This window comes from Crocodylus siamensis, chromosome 1, assembly GCF_052110815.1.
Source record: "Crocodylus siamensis isolate JL-2025a chromosome 1, ASM5211081v1, whole genome shotgun sequence".
In the NCBI taxonomy this organism is placed as follows: domain Eukaryota; kingdom Metazoa; phylum Chordata; order Crocodylia; family Crocodylidae; genus Crocodylus; species Crocodylus siamensis.
The window spans coordinates 373,895,659-373,917,097 of record NC_143395.1 but is presented as its reverse complement, the minus strand read 5'-3'; the positions used below and the strand labels follow the sequence as shown (position 1 = coordinate 373,917,097).

The 21,439-nt window shown below is 43.2% G+C and overlaps 1 protein-coding gene and 1 long non-coding RNA gene across 4 annotated transcripts in view; one reads left to right on the top strand and one right to left on the bottom strand.

The window, feature by feature from the left end:
* The window catches only part of DCLK1 (doublecortin like kinase 1), a 405,319-nt gene that overhangs the window by 187,835 nt on the left and 196,045 nt on the right, over positions 1-21,439 (bottom strand). For both annotated transcript variants that reach the window (XM_090027476.1, XM_090027468.1), the window contains exon 4: positions 15,438-15,537. In XM_090027476.1, the coding sequence (XP_089883602.1) occupies positions 15,438-15,537 (100 nt within the window). The remainder of the gene's footprint in view (positions 1-15,437; positions 15,538-21,439) is intronic.
* Positions 15,550-21,439, top strand: part of LOC149875090 (uncharacterized) — a 32,061-nt gene continuing 26,171 nt past the window's right edge. Inside the window, exons 1-2 of one of the 2 annotated variants that reach the window (XR_016439164.1) lie at positions 15,550-15,809; positions 18,368-18,442. This is a non-coding gene — a long non-coding RNA (uncharacterized LOC149875090). Of the gene's footprint in view, positions 15,810-16,867; positions 18,443-21,439 lie in introns of both variants that reach the window. The other variant, XR_016439163.1, reaches the window with a different exon arrangement.

The following is a 21,439-nucleotide window of genomic DNA, read 5'->3' as shown; positions in this document are numbered from 1 at the left end:
TCAGCATTCACAAGCCGTGCCTGGTACCTTGAGGTATATAGTACTTTGAGGCATGTAGAAAAAACATTTAAAGCTGTGTCTATGGGTGAATCACTGATTCTCTGTGTGGTGGCAAAAAACCCCTACACACCTCAGAAATGCCAGGGGCAAACCCTGGCGTTCTTAAAAGGAAAAGGACAGCCACCCGCACTGTGTGGAACTCACCTCCAGAGCTGGTGGGGGAGGAACAAGAGCTGCGCGAGCTGGCATTTCACTGGCTCTTCAAGTGACTACTTCCCAGGCAGGGTGGCAGCCAGCTGATTACAGCAGCTGGAGCCACTGCTGTGGGAAAAAGCCCCTGCCGGAAGCTGGCAGGAGAGAGGGAGCCATCTGGTAGCATGGAAGCCGGGTGGAGGCTCCGGGTGCTGGCCTTGGTGGCACTAAAGGCACTGCCCCACAGCAGAGGAGGGGGAGCAGTGTCTGGCACCAGGCTGGGGACGGGCCATCTCCAGCCCCTCAACATTAAAGTATTCGAGGGGCATCCCTCTTGAGGTGGACACCAGATGCCTGTGGCTCAGACCCCTGAGACCAGGGATTGAAGCTCCAGGCTTATCAGCATCCCGGTGGCGGGCTTGATGACTGAAGACAACACCGTACCCCAGTCAAGGGGCCCACTTATATCATTGGGACAAAGATCTGAATCCTTGAGTGGCTGGCAAGTGGACAGGGTGTAGGGGAGGCGGAGCCCTGAGGAACACCACGGCACACTTGTGAGTACACCTTCTTCGGGTCCATATGGGAAGAGAACACCACTGAACCCCCTCCTTCTTACATATACCAACAAGTCATGGCAAGAGAGTTGGGGGACCCCAACCTTGGGGGCAGAGTTATACTTGCAGTGCCTACTCAAGGCGTGACACTGAATCAGCATCAAATCTACAGATTCAGATTTGGCCAAATTGAATCAGGGCAGTGATCCAAATCAATGAATTGAATTACTGTCCCCTGTATAGGGCTGAATCTCAATCAAATACAGCACACTTTGCACATCCCTAGTTGTTACCACCTTTCAGAACATGCTATAAAATGAGGACATTTACACTGCTACAACAGAGCCAGTAAAGCATGGTCTCATACTGGATCTCTCTGCAGTAAGCTAACAATGCTTGCTTCTATGTTTAATATATTTGCGCCTGTACAAACTGTATAAATACATATGAAGTGCACACCTACCATTGAGGTATGCTACTTTAAAGCATTCAAATTAGAAATATTTTCCAGGTGGCTTCTGAGTTTCTCAGCTGGCATACTGGGACTTATGTTTGAAAGATTAGTGGGGGGGAAAAAGCTTTAATGAATATTAAGGATGAATATATTATCCTCATATGCCTGAAAAAAGTTTTGCTGCTTTCTAAAACCTAATGAATTATGGATTTTGAATAATTATACTCTTTTCAAAAGATCCTGCCAGTTTAGCAAAGTCTGTGGACATTTTGGTTTAAAAATTTTGCCTGTACTAGTTCAAGATTGTTGGTGTCTCTACAGTTACAGCATTTTGGAATCTCTATCAAAGTCTGAGAAGTAAGAAGTCAAGTTCTGTAATGTGATACATGAATAATAAATGTATCTGTGCTAGTACAGAAACAAGAGCCAACTGATGAATTGCTAAGTCTTAGGCTTCATACAGACATCCCACTTTAAGCCTGGGACACAAGTTGAGCATCACATCCCTTTACACACACAGCCTTTCCAAACTGCACTGCTGCCCCTGTGGCAGACTTGTTCCTGGAATTAAAGGCAATTAATTTGAATGAGTCTCTATTAGTCTAAAAGTGTACAAAACACTGTTCTGGGAAAAAGCATTAGCATATTTTATCTTAGGGTGAAGTTACAGATTATACTTACACCATACTAAGGGCACATAAAACATGAACATTCACATGTTAAAGATTGGAAACTTTTGCTAAGTATCCTCTGAGTGTCTCAGAGTTAGGTCACTTTGGTGAGGATTAACTCGGGGCCATGCTACCTAGCTCATGCTAGGATAACTGCAGTCTGCTCTTTGGAACTAAAACAAGCTATTTGCTATATTAGCATCCCAGAATTCACCACTCCAAGCCACCTGCCCTCCCCCAGTAGGAAAAGAGTCCAGGTGCCCTGGCTCTTACCACATCCCTGCTCACCAACCGTATAATAGAAAAACAGGGCTTTTCCAAAAAGAAACAGTATTAACCCCTAACATGCAACTGCTCATAGCACATTCTAACTTTAACACTGCTTAACATTCCACAGATTTACTATGGTCCAAGTATAATGTGTAACTTCACCCTCAGGTACTTGTCACGTAATTCTTGTGGGACAATGGGCTTGTACATCTGTAGAACCCCAAGACAAAATGCTTTCTCCCAGGAGAAATGGAACACCTATTTACACCCATAAGGGTACATTTTAACAGAGTTTAATAGACAGCACAGAGTGCTCAGATTTTCACATGATGAAACAAGAATCAAACTCAAGATGCCTGGAGAAAATGAAGTAGCTCTGTTCTTCATGGTCAACGAATCTTTTAGCACAGAGCAAAAGGCATTTCCTTTTGTGGATTCTAGCTGTCCCTTGATTAGGAAGGATGCAAAGAACATGGTAAATGTAAGCAAGAATAACCTATTCAATATTATACTCATATCCTACAAGACTAAATTGACAAACCAGCAGTACAAGAAAGAAATTATAACGTGAACAGAAACACCCCCCTCATACACACAAAGCTTTTTGAAATCAAAAGGTTTTCTTGTGTTGTGATCATCCCACCACAGAACAAAATTACAAAGTGGAGAAAGTCACAGGCAGCTCACAGGACACTTCTACCTACTGTTCTTTGCTTTTGCACTCCAGCCTGGGAGGGAGCATTCAGATTCTCTCTCTCCCTTGGCCTGCAGGCTGAGTTCATAGTCCCATGCATGGGTGATTATACCACAAAGTCCTCACCTAGTTTGGATGTAGCCTTTGTTATAATTGTAGCTCAACCAGTAACTAATTCCGCTGTGGCAGCACTTGGATCCTTCTCTTCCCATGTAAAGTGAACCAGAAAACTTAAGACTCCCCTGCTCCACCAAGTCCTACCTAAGAATTTTTTGTGACCATGAATATTGGCCCAACAGACCTTATTAAAAACTCTCAGCTCAAGTTCCTTGGGACCCACTTCTCCGGGGGGGGTGTGTGTGTGTGTGTGTGTGTGTGTGTGTGTGTGTGTGTGTGTGTGTGTGTGTGTGTGTGAGAGAGAGAGAGAGAGAGAGAGAGAGAGAGAGGTGAAGAGGTGAGCAGGGATATATACGTACACACACACACACACAAAATTCATGATCTGTAGCATCTATATATATATAACACACATTTTCATGAACTGTAGCATCTGATGAAGTGAACTACAGGTCATGGAAGCTTGTTCTATATATGCGTCTACTTTGGTTAGTTGCACACAAACTTATGAAGGTTTGTTCTATTATGCATACCAGCTTTACATGTTATCTAGACTCCCATATCTGTCCATGGAGCTCTAGCAATTAAAATGAGAACTGTGCTTTCTGCATGTATATATACAATTAAGTCATTAAAACTTCATGAAAACAGTGACTCACGTAGGGACTTTGTCTTTCTATTATTTGAGTAATACTAATATTCTAGTGTCTAAGAAAGAGAACAAAAATGTTGGACCCAAAATGTTGACTAATATAACCAAAAAAACCCCCAAAACCCAAGACACCTGAAAAGTTTTCAAAGATTTCTTTTCTCAACTCAAAAATAATTTTTATTCCAAATAATTAATAGAAAATAAACTAAGAGAAAATAATTAATTGAAATGAAATAGATCTTTTGACCAGTCCTAATTTATTGTTTGTTACTTCAGTCACTTAAAAAAAATTAAAGACATTGAAGCTAGTGAATGCGGTAAAAATATATTAATATTTGATTCAACAGCTTTAATTGTAGCCATCTTATTTGGTTGGACTGGATGCAATATTATAATACAATACATTATATAATCCATACTTTCTGTGAATGTACACAGAAGTAACTGTTTGCAGGAACACTGATGAAAAGTGGAGAGTAAGCAACATTTAAATGTGTGTGTAGGTCTATATGGTAATAGCCCATGTGATCTTGTAATCTTTGATATCCTTCTTCCTGTTCATAAAACATACAGTTATAAACTCAAGAAGCAGAAACAGGCCCATGGATTATAACTGACTAATTCTACATTGAGAAGGATGTTTAGACAGAAAAGTTGAATTGTATTAGAGAAATGGCTACAGTTAAGATGACTTGAGAGCCAGTATTTGAGAATTTGTCCCATTATGTATATAAATTGTACAGGTAATATATCCAGGCTCCTAAATTTGTGCATGGAGCTCTCTATTAAAATTAACATCAAAAGAAATATCTCGTAGACTCAGTGTGGGAGGCTGAAATACATTTGCATAAAATGTTCAAACAATGAACACCTATATAAAAAAAATCCAGAACTAACAAATGTTTCCTGAAAAGTAAAAAAGGGCAAGGTCTAAGAACATGAACACCTCCCCTCCACCCCCATGAAAATAGGCCACTGAACTCTGGGTTACATACTGGGTTTGTTTAATATAGAATATTGATACCTAAAGGTTGCATATACGCAAGATGCTACACCACTGTAGCAACATGATACACTGACATAGTGTTGGTGAGCACAAACGGTGATGCCACAGCTATATCGCTGTAGCAATGCACTTTCTCACTACAGCATGTTGCTATGGTGATGTAGCGGTTACAAATAACTGCACTGCCAGCACGGTGCAGTAATGGCTGTTACTGCATTGTTACTTAGTACTTCCCTTAGGAAGTACACTTGCCCTTTTTTACTATGTGTATGTGTGCGTTCTTAGACCCTGCCCTTTAAGAAGTACTAAATGATGACACAGTGACAATGGTGCTGTAGGGGCACCCACCGACAAGTGCAAGGTGATGAACCTGGGGAGGAACAACCGGCACCATACCTACAGGTTAGGGAACTCCCCTCTTGTCAGCACAGAGGCGGAAAGGGATCTGGGGGTCATCATTGACTTCAAGATGAACATGGGCCGGCAGTGTGGGGAGGCAGTTAGAAAGGCCAGTCGCACCTTGTCATGCATCCACAGATGCATCTCAAGCAGGTCCAAAGAGGTGATCCTCCCCCTCTATGCGGCATTGGTCAGGCCGCAGCTGGAGTATTGGGTCCAGTTCTGGGCGCAACACTTCAAGAGGGATGTCGACAGCATGGAGAGGCTCCAGAGGAGGGCCACACGTATGATCACGGGACAACAGGGCAGGCCCTAGGAGGAGAGGCTACGGGACCTGAACCTGTTCAGCCTCCAAAACAGAAGGCTGAGGGGGGATCTTGTGGCCTGTTATAAACTAGTCAGGGGGGATCAGCAGGCATTGGGGGAGTCACTGTTCCCCCGAGCACCGCCAGGAGTGACCAGGAATAACGGTCACAAGCTGGCAGAGGGTAGGTTTAGGTTAGACATCAGGAGGCGCTACTTCACGGTCAGGGTGGCTAGGGTCTGGAACAAGCTCCCAAGAGAAGTGGTGCAGGCTCCTACCCTGGGGGTGTTTAAGAGGAGGTTAGATGTACACCTTGCTGGGGTCATTTGACCCCAGTACTCTTTCCTGCCATGGCAGGGGGTCGGACTAGAGGATCTGCTCAGGTCCCTTCCAACCCTAGAAACTATGAAACTGTGAAACTATGAAATAGTAATAATTGGAACAACTCTGATTTTAACTTTTTACTTGAGCATAGGTTTCTCTGGAGCTCATTTGCTTTCAAAAAACAAGCTACAATTCAAGACATTGTTCAACACTAAAGATACACAGAGAATCAATAATGAGCTCTGGAATTCTGTCATGTACTTTGAGCCACTGTAAAACAGGACCATTTTGCATCACACAGGAACACATACTGGGGAGAGTTAACTTTCTCCTGAAGTGGAAGTTCAGTGTATGTGATCAGGGCATTAGCTTATCATGCCCTCATTTGTTTCTGCCTCAGCTACAGAATATCCATGTCTAAATCCTGGCAGTTGTTGACATCTGAACATATCATGCTGAGCTAAAAAACCTTGAATTTATGCCTCTGCTGAAAGTACAGTTCTATGTCTGAATCCCCAGAATCCACCATCTTTTCCCTACCGCTAAAGTGTCATTTTCTGATGGGGGCAGAAAAAGTCAGCCAGTGCGTTCTCCTCCAGAGTCCAGAGAAAAAGCCGCTTAATTCATCCGTTTGAGTTTTTTAAGACAGGAAAAATCAATCACAATTCCCATCTGCCCTTTCTCTCTCTAACAGGCAGGACATAATCAATGTTACAGAAACTTGACAGTTATTAACAGGAATAAACATGATACTTCTGACTGAGTGTGCACCTATGCATGAGGACATGCACATGCACATTAGGAATCAGATTTTCTTGGCACAGTATCAGCCACTGGCAAGATGACTGGTAGAGTACAGCTGGCATAGAGAAGTAAAGCTAAAGACTAAAGTAGGTCAGCAAAAAGCAAGGTGAAATTAAGTTCCAAGGTTTCCAATCTTAATCTTCCTCCTGATTCAGGAAAAGAGTAATTTCCATCACTTTTCCCCTAACATGACTATCTAGTCTTGATAAGTAATCTAAACTAATTTTCATATTCAGCCATTCTATATTTGTTATACTTTACTGGGGAGTGGGGGAAGGAGATATTTCATTTGACCTGTTTTGTGGTAGCCATTTAATAGATACTTCAATCCAGGACAAATTCTTTCACCTTAAAATTATCACTGTTATGTATTAAGTTCAAGGAGGACAAGGTTCTTTGGGTAAACATGATATCTTTTATTAGACCAATTAAATAGTTGGAAAAATTGTTCTTTGCAAGCTTTCAGGCACAAATACCGTTCTTCAGGCATGGAGAGTGTCTGTCCATGGAACTAGCCATTAAAATTAGAACTGTGCTTTCTGCATTTATATATACAATTAAGGTATTAAAACTCCATGAAAACAGTGACTCGTAGGGAATTTGTCCTCCTATTATTTGAGTAATACTAATATTCTAGGGCCTATTAAGAAAGACAACAAAAATGTTGGATCCAAAATGTTGACTAATATAACAACCTCCCTCCCCCCCAAGCCCCAAAACATCTGAAAAGTTTTCAAGGATTTATTTTGTTAATTAAAAAATGTTTATTAAAATAATTAATAAAAAATAAATTAATCTCCAATTCCTGAAGAAGGGTCTTTGTGCCCAAAAGCTTGCAAAGAACAATTTTTCCAATTACTTAGTTGGCCTAATAAAAGTATCACATTTATCCAAAGAACCCAGTCTGCCTATGTCCTCAGACCAACACAGCCACAACCAACAACCCTGTACTATGTTCAAAGCATTCAACCAACATTTACTAAATGTGAAAATAAAGTTACAAAGAGATTAACATGCACCTACCTTAATACTTTGTACTAATGCTCTTATAGTGCTAAACAAAGAGCAATTTGTACAAACTCAACTGAACACCTTAGATCTTGCAGAGTAGGTTCTCTATCAACATAAAGTTGTGATTTTAACAAGATATCATCTTGCCATTATCCTTTATTTTGGTTTTATAATATTTTATAGTCTTGATAAGTAATCTAAACTAATTTTCATATTCAGCCATTCTATATTTGTTATACTTTACTGGGGAGTGGGGGAAGGAGATATTTCATTTGACCTGTTTTGTGGTAGCCATTTAATAGATACTTCAATCCAGGACACCCTCAAATGCCTCTGCACAAATGCTCATAGTATGGGCAACAAGCAGAAGGAACTCACCCTCCTGCTGGCTGACACCAGCCCGGACATAGTGGGGATTATGGAAATGTGGTGGGATGAAACGCATGACTGGGCGGTCAATGTCAAGGGCTATAGGCTGTACATGAGGGACAGGATAGGAAAGAGAGGTGGGGGCGTGGCGCTCTATATTAAGGAGGAATACACATCCTCGTTAATAAGCAAGGAGTCAGGGGAGAGGCACCCTGAAGTGCTTTGGGTTGGAGTACAAGGCAGTCGAGGGGAAAGGGACTTAACGGTGGAAGTCTACTACAGACCTCCCAACCAGGGAGAAGAGCTTGACCAGGAATTCTTGGGTCAGCTCACAGAGGTAGTGAAGGCTAAGGATGTGGTAGTCATGGGGACATCTGCTGGGAAGAGCAGTCAGCCAGGTCTGAACGCTCACGTAGGTTCTTGGCCAGAGTTCAGGACCTCCATTTAACCCAGGAGGTGCACAGCCTCACCAGGGGGGATGCCTTGTTGGACCTAGTGCTGGCCACGGGTGAGGACCTGGTGAGGGGGCTGCGGGTGCTCGACCACCTGGGCGACAGCGATCATCACCTGCTGGAATTCATCATCCAGCGCAAGGTGGCAAAGGCATGCAGTAAGGCAGCAGCCCTAGATTTTAGGAGGGCAGACTTCAATGAACTAAGGAGGATAGTTGGAGAAGCGCTGAGGTCCCGGAGGGGAGGGGAGCCAGGTGTCCAAGGAGAGTGGTTTCTCCTTAAGGAGATCATCCTCCAAGCCCAAAGAAAGGTAATCCCAATGAGGATCAAAGGGAGAAGGAGAGCACACAAGCCTCCGTGGCTCACCAAAAGCATCTGGGAATGTCTCCTTGCTAAAAAGGAGGCTTATACCCAATGGAAAGAAGGGGTCATCACCAGGGAGGACTATTCTGTAGTTGCTTGGGGATGTAGGGGGGTAGTTAAGAAGGCCAAGGTAGAGATGGAACTGAGACTAACTTCCCAGATTAAGGACAATAAGAAGTCCTTTTTTAAATACATAGGGGGTAAAAAGAAGGTCCCGGGTAAGATGGGGCCTTTGCAGGACGCATTGGGAAACTTCGTCATCACACCAGATGGCAAAGCTAACATGTCTAACTATTTCTTTGCCTCCGTCTTCCTAAGTAGGGACCAGAACAGCCACCTCCCTGCTGGGCCCCCCTCGGGCCCCGGGGGAGGCACACCTGGGCCACGGGTTAGCGAGGATTTAGTTAGGGAGCTTCTGGAGGGGTTGGACGCATTCAAGTCAGCAGGCCGAGATGATATCCACTCTAGAGTTCTAAAGGAACTGGCCAAGGTCATTGCAAGTCCCCTGGCACAACTTTACGAGCACTCATGGTGCTCTGGTGAGGTACCGGAGGACTGGAAGAGGGCCAACGTGGTCCCCATCTTCAAAAAAGGCAGGAAGGAGGACCCGGGAAACGATAGGCCGGTTAGTCTTACCTCGTTCCACGCAAGCTGTTCAAAAAAATTATGCTGGCACACATCCAGGAGGGGCCAGCAGGGGACTGCATGCTTAGGGACAACCAACACGGGTTCATCAGTGGCAGGTCCTGTCAGACCAACCTGGTGGCCTTTTACAAACAGATCACCAGACCATTAGATGCAGGGGTAGCAGTGGATATAGTCTTCCTGGACTTCCGGAAGGCTGTTGACACCGTCTCTCACCCCGTTCTCATTAAGAAACTGGGGGGCTGTGGTGTAGATACCCACACAGTCAAATGGGTCACCAACTGGGTTGGGTCCTTCTCAACCTGGAAGGACGTGGGCACTGGTATTCCGCAGGGCTCGGTCCTCGGGCCCGCACTTTTCAACATCTTCATCAGTGATTTGGATGAGGGGGTAAAAAGCACCCTGTTCAAAATTTGCTGATGACACTAAGATGTGGGGGGACGTGGGAACATTGGAAGGATGCAACAGGCTACAATCAGACCTAGACAGGTTACAAGGGTGGGCGGACGAGAATAGGATGGGTTTCAACACAGACAAGTGCAAGGTGATGCACCTTGGGAGGAACAACCGGCACCATACCTACAGGTTAGGGAACTCCCCTCTTGTCAGCACGGAGGCAGAAAGGGATCTGGGGGTCATCATTGACTTCAAGATGAACATGGGCCGGCAGTGTGGGGAGGCAGTTAGGAAGGCCAGTCGCACCTTGTCATGCATCCACAGATGCATCTCAAGCAGGTCCAAAGAGGTGATCCTCCCCCTCTATGCGGCATTGGTCAGGCCGCAGCTGGAGTATTGGGTCCAGTTCTGGGCGCCACACTTCAAGAGGGATGTCGACAGCATGGAGAGGGTCCAGAGGAGGGCCACACGTATGATCACAGGACAACAGGGCAGGCCCTAGGAGAAGAGGCTATGGGACCTGAACCTGTTCAGCCTCCAAAACAGAAGGCTGAGGGGGGATCTTGTGGCCTGTTATAAACTAGTCAGGGGGGATCAGCAGGCATTGGGGGAGTCACTGTTCCCCCAAGCACCGCCAGGAGTGACCAGGAATAACGGTCACAAGCTGGCAGAGGGTAGGTTTAGGTTAGATATCAGGAAGCGCTACTTCACGGTCAGGGTGGCTAGGGTCTGGAACCAGCTTCCAAGAGAAGTGGTGCTGGCTTCTACCCTGGGGGTGTTTAAGAGGAGGTTAGATGAACTTCTTGCTGGGGTCATTTGACCCCAGTATTCTTTCCTGCCATGGCAGGGGGTCGGACTAGAGGATCTGCTCAGGTCCCTTCTGACCCTAGAAACTATGAAATCGGGGAAGCGAGCAGGTCCAGGGGGCTGTGGCAGCAGCAGCCCCACACAGAAGCTGCGTTCTGGCTGGCTGGGCCTTTCTGCACACTAGGGTGGAAGCCAGGCAATAGGGTATGTTTTCTGGGCTGCGTGTACCCATGGTTGCCTCACTCCCACCCTCATGGGCGGAAGGACTAGGTGGGGTACCATTTGTTGGGGGGCCCTGTGGGACAGATAAAAGTGCTTGGCCGGCCAGATCCAGCCTGTGAACCGAATTTTATCTGCCTCTGAGTTAACCAGACCTAAAATGGGTTAACCCAACCTAATGAATGCTTACACACATCCCCTAACCTAGCCCCTAGGTTGGGAAAGCCCAGTCACCCTCCATAGCCCCAGGACTCTGCTGTTTTTACCCACCCCTACCACAACCAGGCTGTCCCTACCCACCAAAATACAGCTCCAACTTAGAAAGCCCCTCCTGGACATAGCAGCTCAGCAATGAGGGGCATAGCCACTGAGGTCCCTCAGCCAGAGGTGTGGGGGCCCACCACATTCCACCCGTGAAATGGCTGCCTGTGCCCACTTTCTGGGGGGCAGCCCTTGCAAATTAGGTAGGTCCCTAGCCATAACTGATGTAGCTAATTTTGTTGCCAGCAAACAAGTAACATCACAAAAATGGTCAATCTGCCTCTTTAAGAAAGACGCTTACATTAGCTGGCATATGAAAGATCCACCACATACATGGTACATAATACAGCACAAATCACTGTTTACAAAAGCTAAAGGTAGCTACAAGCAAGACTTTAAGTGTAAAGTTTGAAATGAGGTCAAATAATTAATAAAAATACTGCTTAGTTACTAAATATTAGATTTTCATTTTATGATCAACCCACCCATATCTTTGGCTTATCTACCCTCTTACTTGTGGAATGGCAACTGAATATGATATCTACAAGTTAGGTTAAATAGTTATATTGGTACCCGTAAGTTTGGCAGTCATGACGCTCTTATTTACTGAGTAATGGACAAAGTAAGTGGTGTGTTTTACATGAAAAACTTTCCCTAGAAGTTAATGTAAAGAACAGGAAGTAAAAGTACTCTACTTGCAGTGCTTCTTTCCCTCTTTGAAGGATACAAAAAATTAAAGGTTTCTACCAAATCATCCCTGATGGTGTATGGGAAGGTTTTTCATATGAGTTAAAAACAAGAAAGAGGCTGTGATCTTGCAATGAGGCCTGGGTGTGGAGGAGTATGTAACACTTGTATGGGAGAGGTTGAAACCTAGAAGTTAAAACAACTGGGTGGGTGAATCTACAGGACAATTAGTGCACATGAATAAACTCCAACGCTTTTTCTCCCAGGCATGTAATTTGAATGTGTGCCCAGGAGGAATTAACTCTGGAGCAATCAGCACCGGAGTTTATTTATGTGCAGCATATAGAGCCTGGTCAGAGCAGCCCTGGATGGCATGGGGCCCTGGTAGTCAGCCTGCCAACCCGGAGCTGCTCCGACTGGGCTCAATGTGCTGCAGAGGGTCTGGCTGAGATACTTCAGTATAAACAACACCTACACTGGAACACCCTCATGTTTTAGCTAGCCAGGTTGGTGTCTGCACGTGTGCTGCTGCCGTAATCTTTTCCTGCACCCTAGTAGGGGCACATGTGTAGGCGGTTGAGACATTTACTGTGGAGCTAATTAGTCAGTATCTCAGGCAGATACACTCAGTGTGTAATTAACTAAGTCCCGATCTGTGCTAGGCCTGGCTCTGTGATAGGCTAGGAAGAGAAAGTTGACCAGAGGAGGTACATGAGAAACCAAGCAGCCTATTGTTGGTGTGGTTTCTACTTTATATTTTAGGAAACTAGCCTGATCAGGCACAGAAAATCTATTTGATAGTCCACACCAAGGTTTAAGATAAGGGCATTATCTGATTAAATCTGATTACCTGATTAAAGAAACAGCAGGCCTACCTATAGTCTAAAATATTTGAGCTAAATGCCCTCTTCCCTCACTTTTCCTCATTTTGTAGCCATCATGCACCTCTTCACATTCGTTCTGGCCAGATGATTAAAACTGTAAACTCTCATGGTATTTCTAATCTGGTTGAAATCAGGAAGTACTGGAAATGTAAAGGGGAAGAAAAAAGCTTATTTTAGTGATATTTCCAGCTGCATTCAAGGGATGCAGAGGCAGACCTGCCAAGTCTCACACATTAGGAGAGAAACTTGTACATTTCCTAGTAATTTTAATGCATGATTAAAAAACACTGCTGCTTTGAAAAAAAGAGATTGAGAAAACAGTGATATTTTCAATCTTACTTCTTTAAATTGTAACAGCTTGAGAGGTTTAGGGAGATTGATCTCTAGTTTGTGTGGGTGGGTATGTCAGCCATTAACTGTAGGCAACTTAGGCAAACTCAGTGTTATAAAATCCTAGAAAAACGTGGAGCTAAGTAGCAGAAAAAAAATTCACATCCTGCAAAGAACCCAAAGTTTATTCTAGGATCAAATTTTCTTTTGTTTACTAAAAACCAATGCAAAAACTGTAAATATTCATTAGAATTTTCTCTATTAGAAAACAAAACAAAACCAACCTCAGTCTGGTAAATTTTAACAAGGCCAGAGAGTTGCTTTTAATTCAATACAAACTTAAGTGTAAATGTTCCCAAAAAGGCACTGGTTATTTGCAGGCAGGGTGATGAGTGAGCAAATCAAACTCAGAGTCAAGCCAAGCCTATACTTTGACATGAGACTCCCAAGAAATATCTACATACTACAAGAAAGAGTTTTGTCAAGTACCATATTTTCACGCATATAGTCCGCGGGCTACATAAGTTTTTACAAACATGATGGATGGGTACGGGCTATACAAGGGTGTGGGCTATGCAGAGTCTTTAGAATCACCTTTAAGTGGTACTAATTGCTGCAGGGCAGGGGAGGGATGAGGAGCTACCCCCTCCCCCCCCCGGCTCGCAGCTCCTCATCCCTCCCCTCCCCTCCCCTGCAGCAATTAGCACTACTTTTACCTGGCTCCAGCTCCAGCTCTGTCCGCCATGCCTAGCAGAGCCTGCACTTGCAGCCATGTCTCAGGGGGCGGCTGCAAGTGGGTGGTGAGAGCCCGGTCCCCACATGTCGGCAGCGAGCGCCCGCCACCGGGGCCAGCACCTCTCAGGCTTAATAGGCTTAAAACCACCCTCAGCACCAACACTATCAGGTGCGGGGAATACATGGGTGCAGTCTATACATGGACTATTTTCTGAAAATACAATTTTCTGCTGGTTATACATCGGTGTGGGTTATATCAGTGTGTGGGCTATATGAACGAAAATACAGTATATAGTCAACATTTTCCCTGAGTCAGCACTGAATGCCACAGGATGGTGCTAGGACGTTGTGCAGATGCAGGCATCATCTATCAAAAGACATAAAATGGTCACAATGAAAGATCACCTGGCACTCTTCACGTAAGTCAGGGTGATGTTAGCACTGCTGTTCCAACATGGAAAACTGCCCTGATGCTTTACTGAATTTCCCTTGCATTTTCAAGTCCTGTCCTAAACTTAGTGCTTCTAATCTGGCCATATTTCATCTCAAAAGATGCTTCGATATTGGACAAGGAAAACTTGTATGCAGCTTGCTTATTCATTCGGTAACGCAAATTTTATTTGGAAGTCATTTTTTGTTTCTCTAATTTGAATGTCACTTTCCTTACCTACCTCCTTTTTCATGTTCATCTCCAAGAACAGTATACAGACACTGTCCAAGGATTTTTCATAATCTATAAAAAGCTGGAATTGCTTGCTAAGCCAAGACACCTCTCTATCTGTTAGATTAACCAGGCATATACAACTGGATTTTCTTTTGCATTTTGAATATGTATTTTGCTTGGAAAGTAGCAATCTTCAGACATAACCACAATGGTGGTCAGGACATTTCTCTTTATTTGGCCAGTGGATTGTACTGTCAGACCTTGCATACTTATAACAAATAGCATAGAGACAAGAAAAGTTGGCACTATATAGACATACATCTAGTTTTTGAGGGAAGGGCTTACAGGAACAAGGATCAAGACAACAGAAAGAAAAACAAGCCTTTAGTCAAGTTCTGATCTGCATCAGAAATTAATGATAATTAACTGGCAACCTTTCCTCATGCTTTAGACTTGTGTGTGGGGAGGTGGGGGTTGGTTACTATTCATGGTCCAGCACTTGGAAACATTCTTTATTAAAATGCAGGCAGGCTCCAACAAGAAACATGTGTTTTCCTTTAAGGTCTATTTGCTTCAGTGATATTACTATATCAGTCAGACTCTATGACACACAGACCTCATTGAATTTGCTCAGGTGAGTTCATCTAAATATATTAGTTTTATCTAGCTTATGTATATAGAAATAGCTTTCTATTTCCTGCTAGTTGGTGAGTTGTTACTTAAATCCAGATTCTAAGAACCTATGTGGGTACAGGAAGAAGTGAGATGGCTTTAAACAATTTTTTGATTTGGAACCAGTATACACTTACATGAGAGACGAACTAAGAAAAAACTTGTGAAACAGCCATTAAAATCTATTTTAATTGAAAGAGATCACATAAAATAGTTTAGTGACCCACAGCACTATTTCCTGTGAAAATTACAAAATTGGTTTTAGATAAAGATTTTTTTGCGAGTTAGCTGATAATTTGCCCATGTTAACTGCATTGTAAGCTGTCAACTTTCATTTTCCTGTTTTCAGTATTAGAAAACAGAATGAAAGAAAAGACATGAATATTCACTATCAAAACAACTTGGGTAGGTTGAGCTGATGCAGTCTTGGTCTAATTTTGCATAACCTGGAAAGCTGCCCGCACTTCTAATTCTGAACATTTTAAGACACCTTCTTACCACTTTCATCTAGCAAGAAATCATCCTGGTAACGGAACTTTTCTGGTCCACAAGCAATAAAAATGTCATCGTCACCAAAGAAATCCTGAAGGCACATCACCTGCAAGAGAAAAGGAAAGGAATGCACTCAATGTGGGATCTCTCATAATAATTATAAAAACAATAAATCCTTCCCTGTCTACATCTGTATGAAAGCTCTTCTCATTTAATGAAATCAACAGGGATTCTTCTCCAGAGGCATTTCAAAGCAGTGTTCGGACCATCTGTTACAAGTAAGAAACACTTTTATGGACAGTGCCAGAACAGAGAGATAAAGAAGATAGAGCGCTGTAACTGTCACATTTATTATACAATGTATCAATGTGGAATGAGGTAAGGGCTTTTTGTTTATGCACAAGATGGTGTTCTGTAGTTACTGGACAATTAATTTGCTTTTGCAGTTCCCATTTATATTGTTTGACAGCCATTAAAATTGGCTAACAGTTTTGTAGGCAGTATTTACTATGGTTATTTCAACAAAATCTGAATGACAATGAAAGTAGCCTGAGGAAATCGATATGACGTAACTGAGTTGGGGAAAAATTGCTCCACTTTAAGCAGCTCACATTCTCTATCACTGCTCCCTTCATTTCCCCTAAACAGTACCCACTAAACCACTTTGAAGGTGTATCTTTGAATAATCAAGTCAGTATCAGTGTGAAACTTTACTTCTAGTGTTGAGCAAAAGGAAAAAAAAACACTTGGTAAGACATCAGGATTAGAATATAGTTTAGTTCTCCTAGTTTCAATATCCTTTAGCAATAGCTTCTATTGCATCAAGTTCACTTTGTTTTTAACAACAGGTGTAATGTTTCCATTCTGTTAATTTATTTTGCTAGCCATACAGCAGAAAATTGGCAGTATTCCCAACTCCTGTCTTTTGGCCCTTCTGATCCTGTTTTTATAGCTTCTAATCTGACTTGCCTTTAAAAAAAAAAATACAGACACAGTGTGAAATATAGATTAGATAAGGGTTTTGCAGCCAGATCAGTTGAACAATTCTTTCAGAAACTTCACTGACATTAGATTTCATAACCAAAGCCTGGTTGTAGCAGCATTCAGACAGCAGAGGTCTATGAACAGCATTTATTCATAAGCTTCACAAAATACTGGAAGAGAGCCCAGTTGAATCAGATCTTCCTAGCCATGGAAAGCAGGAGGAGGGGAAGCAGGGAGGGGAAGTCAACTTTCTGGTTGACTTCACTGAAGAAAAAAATTCACTGGCAAAGATGGATGACTGAATGACTACTTTGCCTCAGTATTTCACTGGGCAAAGGGGAAAATCATGCTATATAGGGTACAAAATGAACAGGGCAGGAATGACTGTCTTCCTATTATTGCCATAGAACTGGTGTGTGATCAATTAAGGAAATTAGACATATATAATTCAGCAGGACTGGATGAACTCCATCTGAGAGTGCTGAGGGAGCTGGCCAAAGTCATTGCAGAACCCCTGGCGAAACTCTTCCAAAACTCATGGCACTCCAGAGAAGTTCCTGAGGACTGGAAGAGGGCCAATGTTGTCCCCATCTTCAAGGAGGGGAAGAGGGAAGACCCAGGTAACTTCAGGTGAATTAGCCTAACTTCTATCCCAGGGAAAATCCTGGAAAAATTCATGAAGGAGTCTATATGCAATAGGCTTGCAGAAGGTGGGATTCTGAATGACAGCCAGCATGGTTTCATTGCGGGTAGGTCTTGCCTCACCAACCTCATCTCCTTTTACAATGAGGTAACTCGCCACAGACACGGGAAAGCAGGTTGACATGGTATACCTGGACTTCCAAAAAGCCTTTGATCTGGTATCTCATGTTTTCACAGCAAGATTGGAGGATTGTGGGCTTAACTGCGAGACAGTTAGGTGGGTCTGAAGCTGGGTACAGGGTAGGACCCAGAGAGTTATAATAAATGGATCTGCATCATCTTGGCAAGAAGGGGGCAGTGGTGTCCCACAGGGGTCAGTGCTTGGTTCAGTGCTTTTCAACATCTTTATCAATTATTTGGATGTGGGATTGAAGAGCTCACTGGCCAAGTTCACAGACAACACCAAGTTATGGGGAAGCATGGTCACACTTGAAGATAGGCTATAGATACAGGTGGATCTAGACAGGCTAGCAAGCTGGGTGGGTTGGAACCAGATGAAGTTCAACATTGAGAAATGTAAAGTGCTTCACCTGAGGATGAACAACCCCCAACACACCTATAGGTTTGGCAGCGCCAAACTGACCAGTACTATGAACGAAAGGGACCTGGGGGTAATAACAGACCATGGTATGAATATAAGCCCGCAGTGCCTTACTGTAGCCACCAGGGCAAATAATACTCTGGCATGCATCAATCAATGCATCTGCAGCAAAACCAAGGAAGTAATTCTTCCACTCTACTCAGCATTGGTGAGACAGTAGCTGGAGTACTGTCTTTGCTGTAGTGCTTTAGTGTTTTACACAGCACTGAGCTCTGTATCAAATGCAACCAAGTAGATCAATAAGCATTAATTATACATTCAGAGCTTGTTCATCCACAAAGGGGAACTATACTTTACTATAGGTTTGATTTAAATAATAAAAGTCACTTAAACCAATGTAGAAGGCTATATGGAGTCTGAAGTCAAATATGAAACTGTCTTCTTTAGTAAGAAACAGGTTTAAGCCAAAACTAGGCCATTTTAAAATCAATGCAAGTGCAAACAAAACCCAGGGAACAAAGGAGAAGCACAGCAGAAAGAGAACATGGGACATTAAACTGGCTTAACAGAAACACAAGTCTCTCTCAGAGTTTGTGCCTGTGATTGAGAGAGAAGACAACTGCATGATTCTCTTGACCTCTTCTTTGTCAGTATGTGACCATTGCCTTTGTTTCTCTGTTTTGTACAACTACTTACAAACACTTTGAAGTTCCAAATAAACTATTCACTGGAGCTGCAATGAAGAGTTTGCTTGGGACTACATTTGAAGAATTGTCTCCTCTGGGTGAGTTGGACCTTCCTCCTTCATAAATTGCTGCTGCTCTAGGTGGTAGCTCAAAGGCACTGGCCAGTGTGTAAGTCTGAAATATGTTTACTTTGTTTAACTTGATCTGTTTTTAAATGCTGATAATTTATGTAACTTTTAGTTTAATTTCTATTACTCAGTTTTATTTTATTTCATTGTATTGCTTATTTCATTGCACAACACCTGGTTTTTTTGTCAACACCTGTTTATCAGCTGAGTGCTAAAGATCCAGTGTGCCCTCAGGAAGGAATTCCTAAAGGAATTCCTAAAGTCTTGGTAAAGAGAGCTCTTGCCACTGTGAGGGCCTTGTTATATGTTACACTGTGAGCCCCACTAATGTTGATGGGTGTTATTGCTAGCTCAAGTTTGGAGCAGCCACATTTCAGGCCAGCAGGGGCCTAGAGGACTGAATGATAAGAAGCCCTGACCCCTCCCATTCCCCAGGGTTTCCCCAGGCCCCCTTCATCCCCAGGGCTCCCCCTACCTCCTGCCTTCCCCTGCCCCTGGGGCATTACTTACTTGTGGCTGCCCATGTTGTCTGCCTCAGGGAAGCTGGCAGAGAAGGGTTAACCTACCTGCTTGGCTACATTTGCTGCTGGGCTTCTGGCCCAGAGAGTAGCAGAAGAAATTTGTCCCATTGCTTTTTGTCACTGCATACATCCCTGCACATGGGGTTGGTGCAGGGAAAATTGTCCCAGGTAGGGTAGGGGAGGCTGGGGGCAGCACCTGTGCTGCTCCTAGCAGCCTTTAATGGGGTAGTAGGAGCCTCCCAGGGCAGCAGCAGCAGTGGTGATCCAGTAGCTCAGAGCTTGGCCAGCAGCCAAAGCATGACACTGGCTGGCCTGTGATAATGAAGAGGTTATAAATGAAGTCTGGGGAATCATCCCAGCAATCCTGTCATAAGTAGGGGCATACTCAAGCCATGGTTTCATAATTTTCACAGAAACTGAAAAACAGTGATTTCTGCAAACACCATGAAAAAAGGCATTTTCAGCGATTATGCATGGAATTGCCAGGAAAAAAAAGCCTTACTAAAAATAAAATGCTAGGCTCTCCAGTGGGAGCCAGTAGCTGCGGCAGCCCAGCCTCACAGTGATGGGGAAGAAGCCTCTGGCATAAGCGCTCTTCCCGCCACCACTGATTGGTCAAAAGAGCTGCCTTTCGTGTGCCCTGTCCCTTCCACCAACCAATGGCAAAGGTGGGACCACAGAAAAGGCAGCCCTCTCAGCCAATCAGTGGGTGGGGGCAGCACTTGCCACCAAAAGACTGCAAAAATGGTGCTTGGTGTCATAAGCCGACTAAGATTTTTACTTTATCTCAGTGCAATTTAGGTAGATCCTAATCATAAGAAACCAAATAAAGGAAGGCAGCACCTCTTGAAAGTCAAGTGAATTTTAGAAAGCTTAATTAATGAACTAGTAAAGAGGTACCTGGGGCACTCATATTTGTTTTGATTAAAGGAGCAAGCATGATAGATTATATATAAATAGAACCACATATGTGGTATAAATATAAATCATTTGAAATTTTACCATGTATAGAAAGTGACCATTTTTCCCTCTCTCTAAAAATTCCATAAGAATCTTATGGGGAGTCTTCCCCCCAAAACTATACAAGTAGCCTCCCAACTTATAAGAAGCCAGTAGAAAGAAAATTCAATGGAATGATGAGTTATGAGAAAATGTGTTGCTCTGTTCAAAGGTACTTTTGCAGGTCTCTTATCTCATATACTCAAACTACAAGAACCCCAAGAAAAAAATTCACAATATGAAGCAGTTGCCCAATAATTGGAAAATGCCATCAAAAGAGAGAGCATGTTTATTGGGTATAGACGGAGTCAGTGGCACGAAGTATGGTATGATGAGCAGTGCTCCAAATCTAAAGCTTATTTAATAGATGCCTTGGAAAAAATACAAGTCTAAAAATGACTGTGCTAGCTTTCAACAAATCAAGATTAAAATAAACTATAAATAATAAATAGAAAGGAAAAAAAAACCCAATACCAAATAGGCTATGGAAGGAAGTGGTAGCTGCTGGGAAAAATAACGATAACCAACATTTTTGGCAAATTATAGCCAAAAGGCCAAAAAAAATTAGCTTATTTCCTGTTGCATATATTCTCGAAGATAAATGGGTCTTGTTTTTGAAAAATAACTTTAACAATTTAATCTCAAATGGTGAAGGAATTTTATCTATTAAGCTATAAGAATGTCATTAGCTCATCTCTGAATTTCAAGTAAGATGATATATGTCCTAACAGAGAAATGGAAGGGCCCCCAGTCTTGTCTTTATTTCCCCACAAATAGTCAAGTAATTCATTGACTGATGATGTCCAAATGTTGACCAAGATTAATATAATTATTTTAGAAGGCATTTATTCAAAGCATTGGAATGAAACTATAATAGTCCCAAGTTTTTAAAATGGTGATAAGAGATTGAGTCATATCGCCCTATTAATTTTATGTGTATTTCTGACAAAATATTTGGGAGGCATTTATTTTTTCCATCTGCAGACATGGATTTCTGAAAATAATACACTGGGACAAGAGCTGACTGGTTTTAGAGAAGCCTATTCCTGCATGAACCATGCTCAGCATTGCACTTTTTAGCATCTAAATATGTAAAAAGACAATTTGTAAAAGGAGCTTCATAGAGGTGTACCAGTATATTGATCCATATTGTATTGGCACCAAAAAAGGAAAATTGACATTCTTGACAATCGGCTTTTTTTGGCCAATGTGGCTGATAATGTCACAGATAAAAGCCACGTGCATACGTGCAGCCCCAGCATGCATGTGGCCAGAAATGCAGCTGGGCAGCTTGGACAGCAGCATCTAGCTGGTACATTTGTGGGGGGGTAAGGGACATGGGAAAGGTGCAGATGAAGGTCCCCATGGTGGGGGAGGGAGCGGGGCTGGGGCTGGGGCTGGGGAAGGAGTTGCCCAGTGGGGGCGGTGTGTGGGATGGAGCCATGGG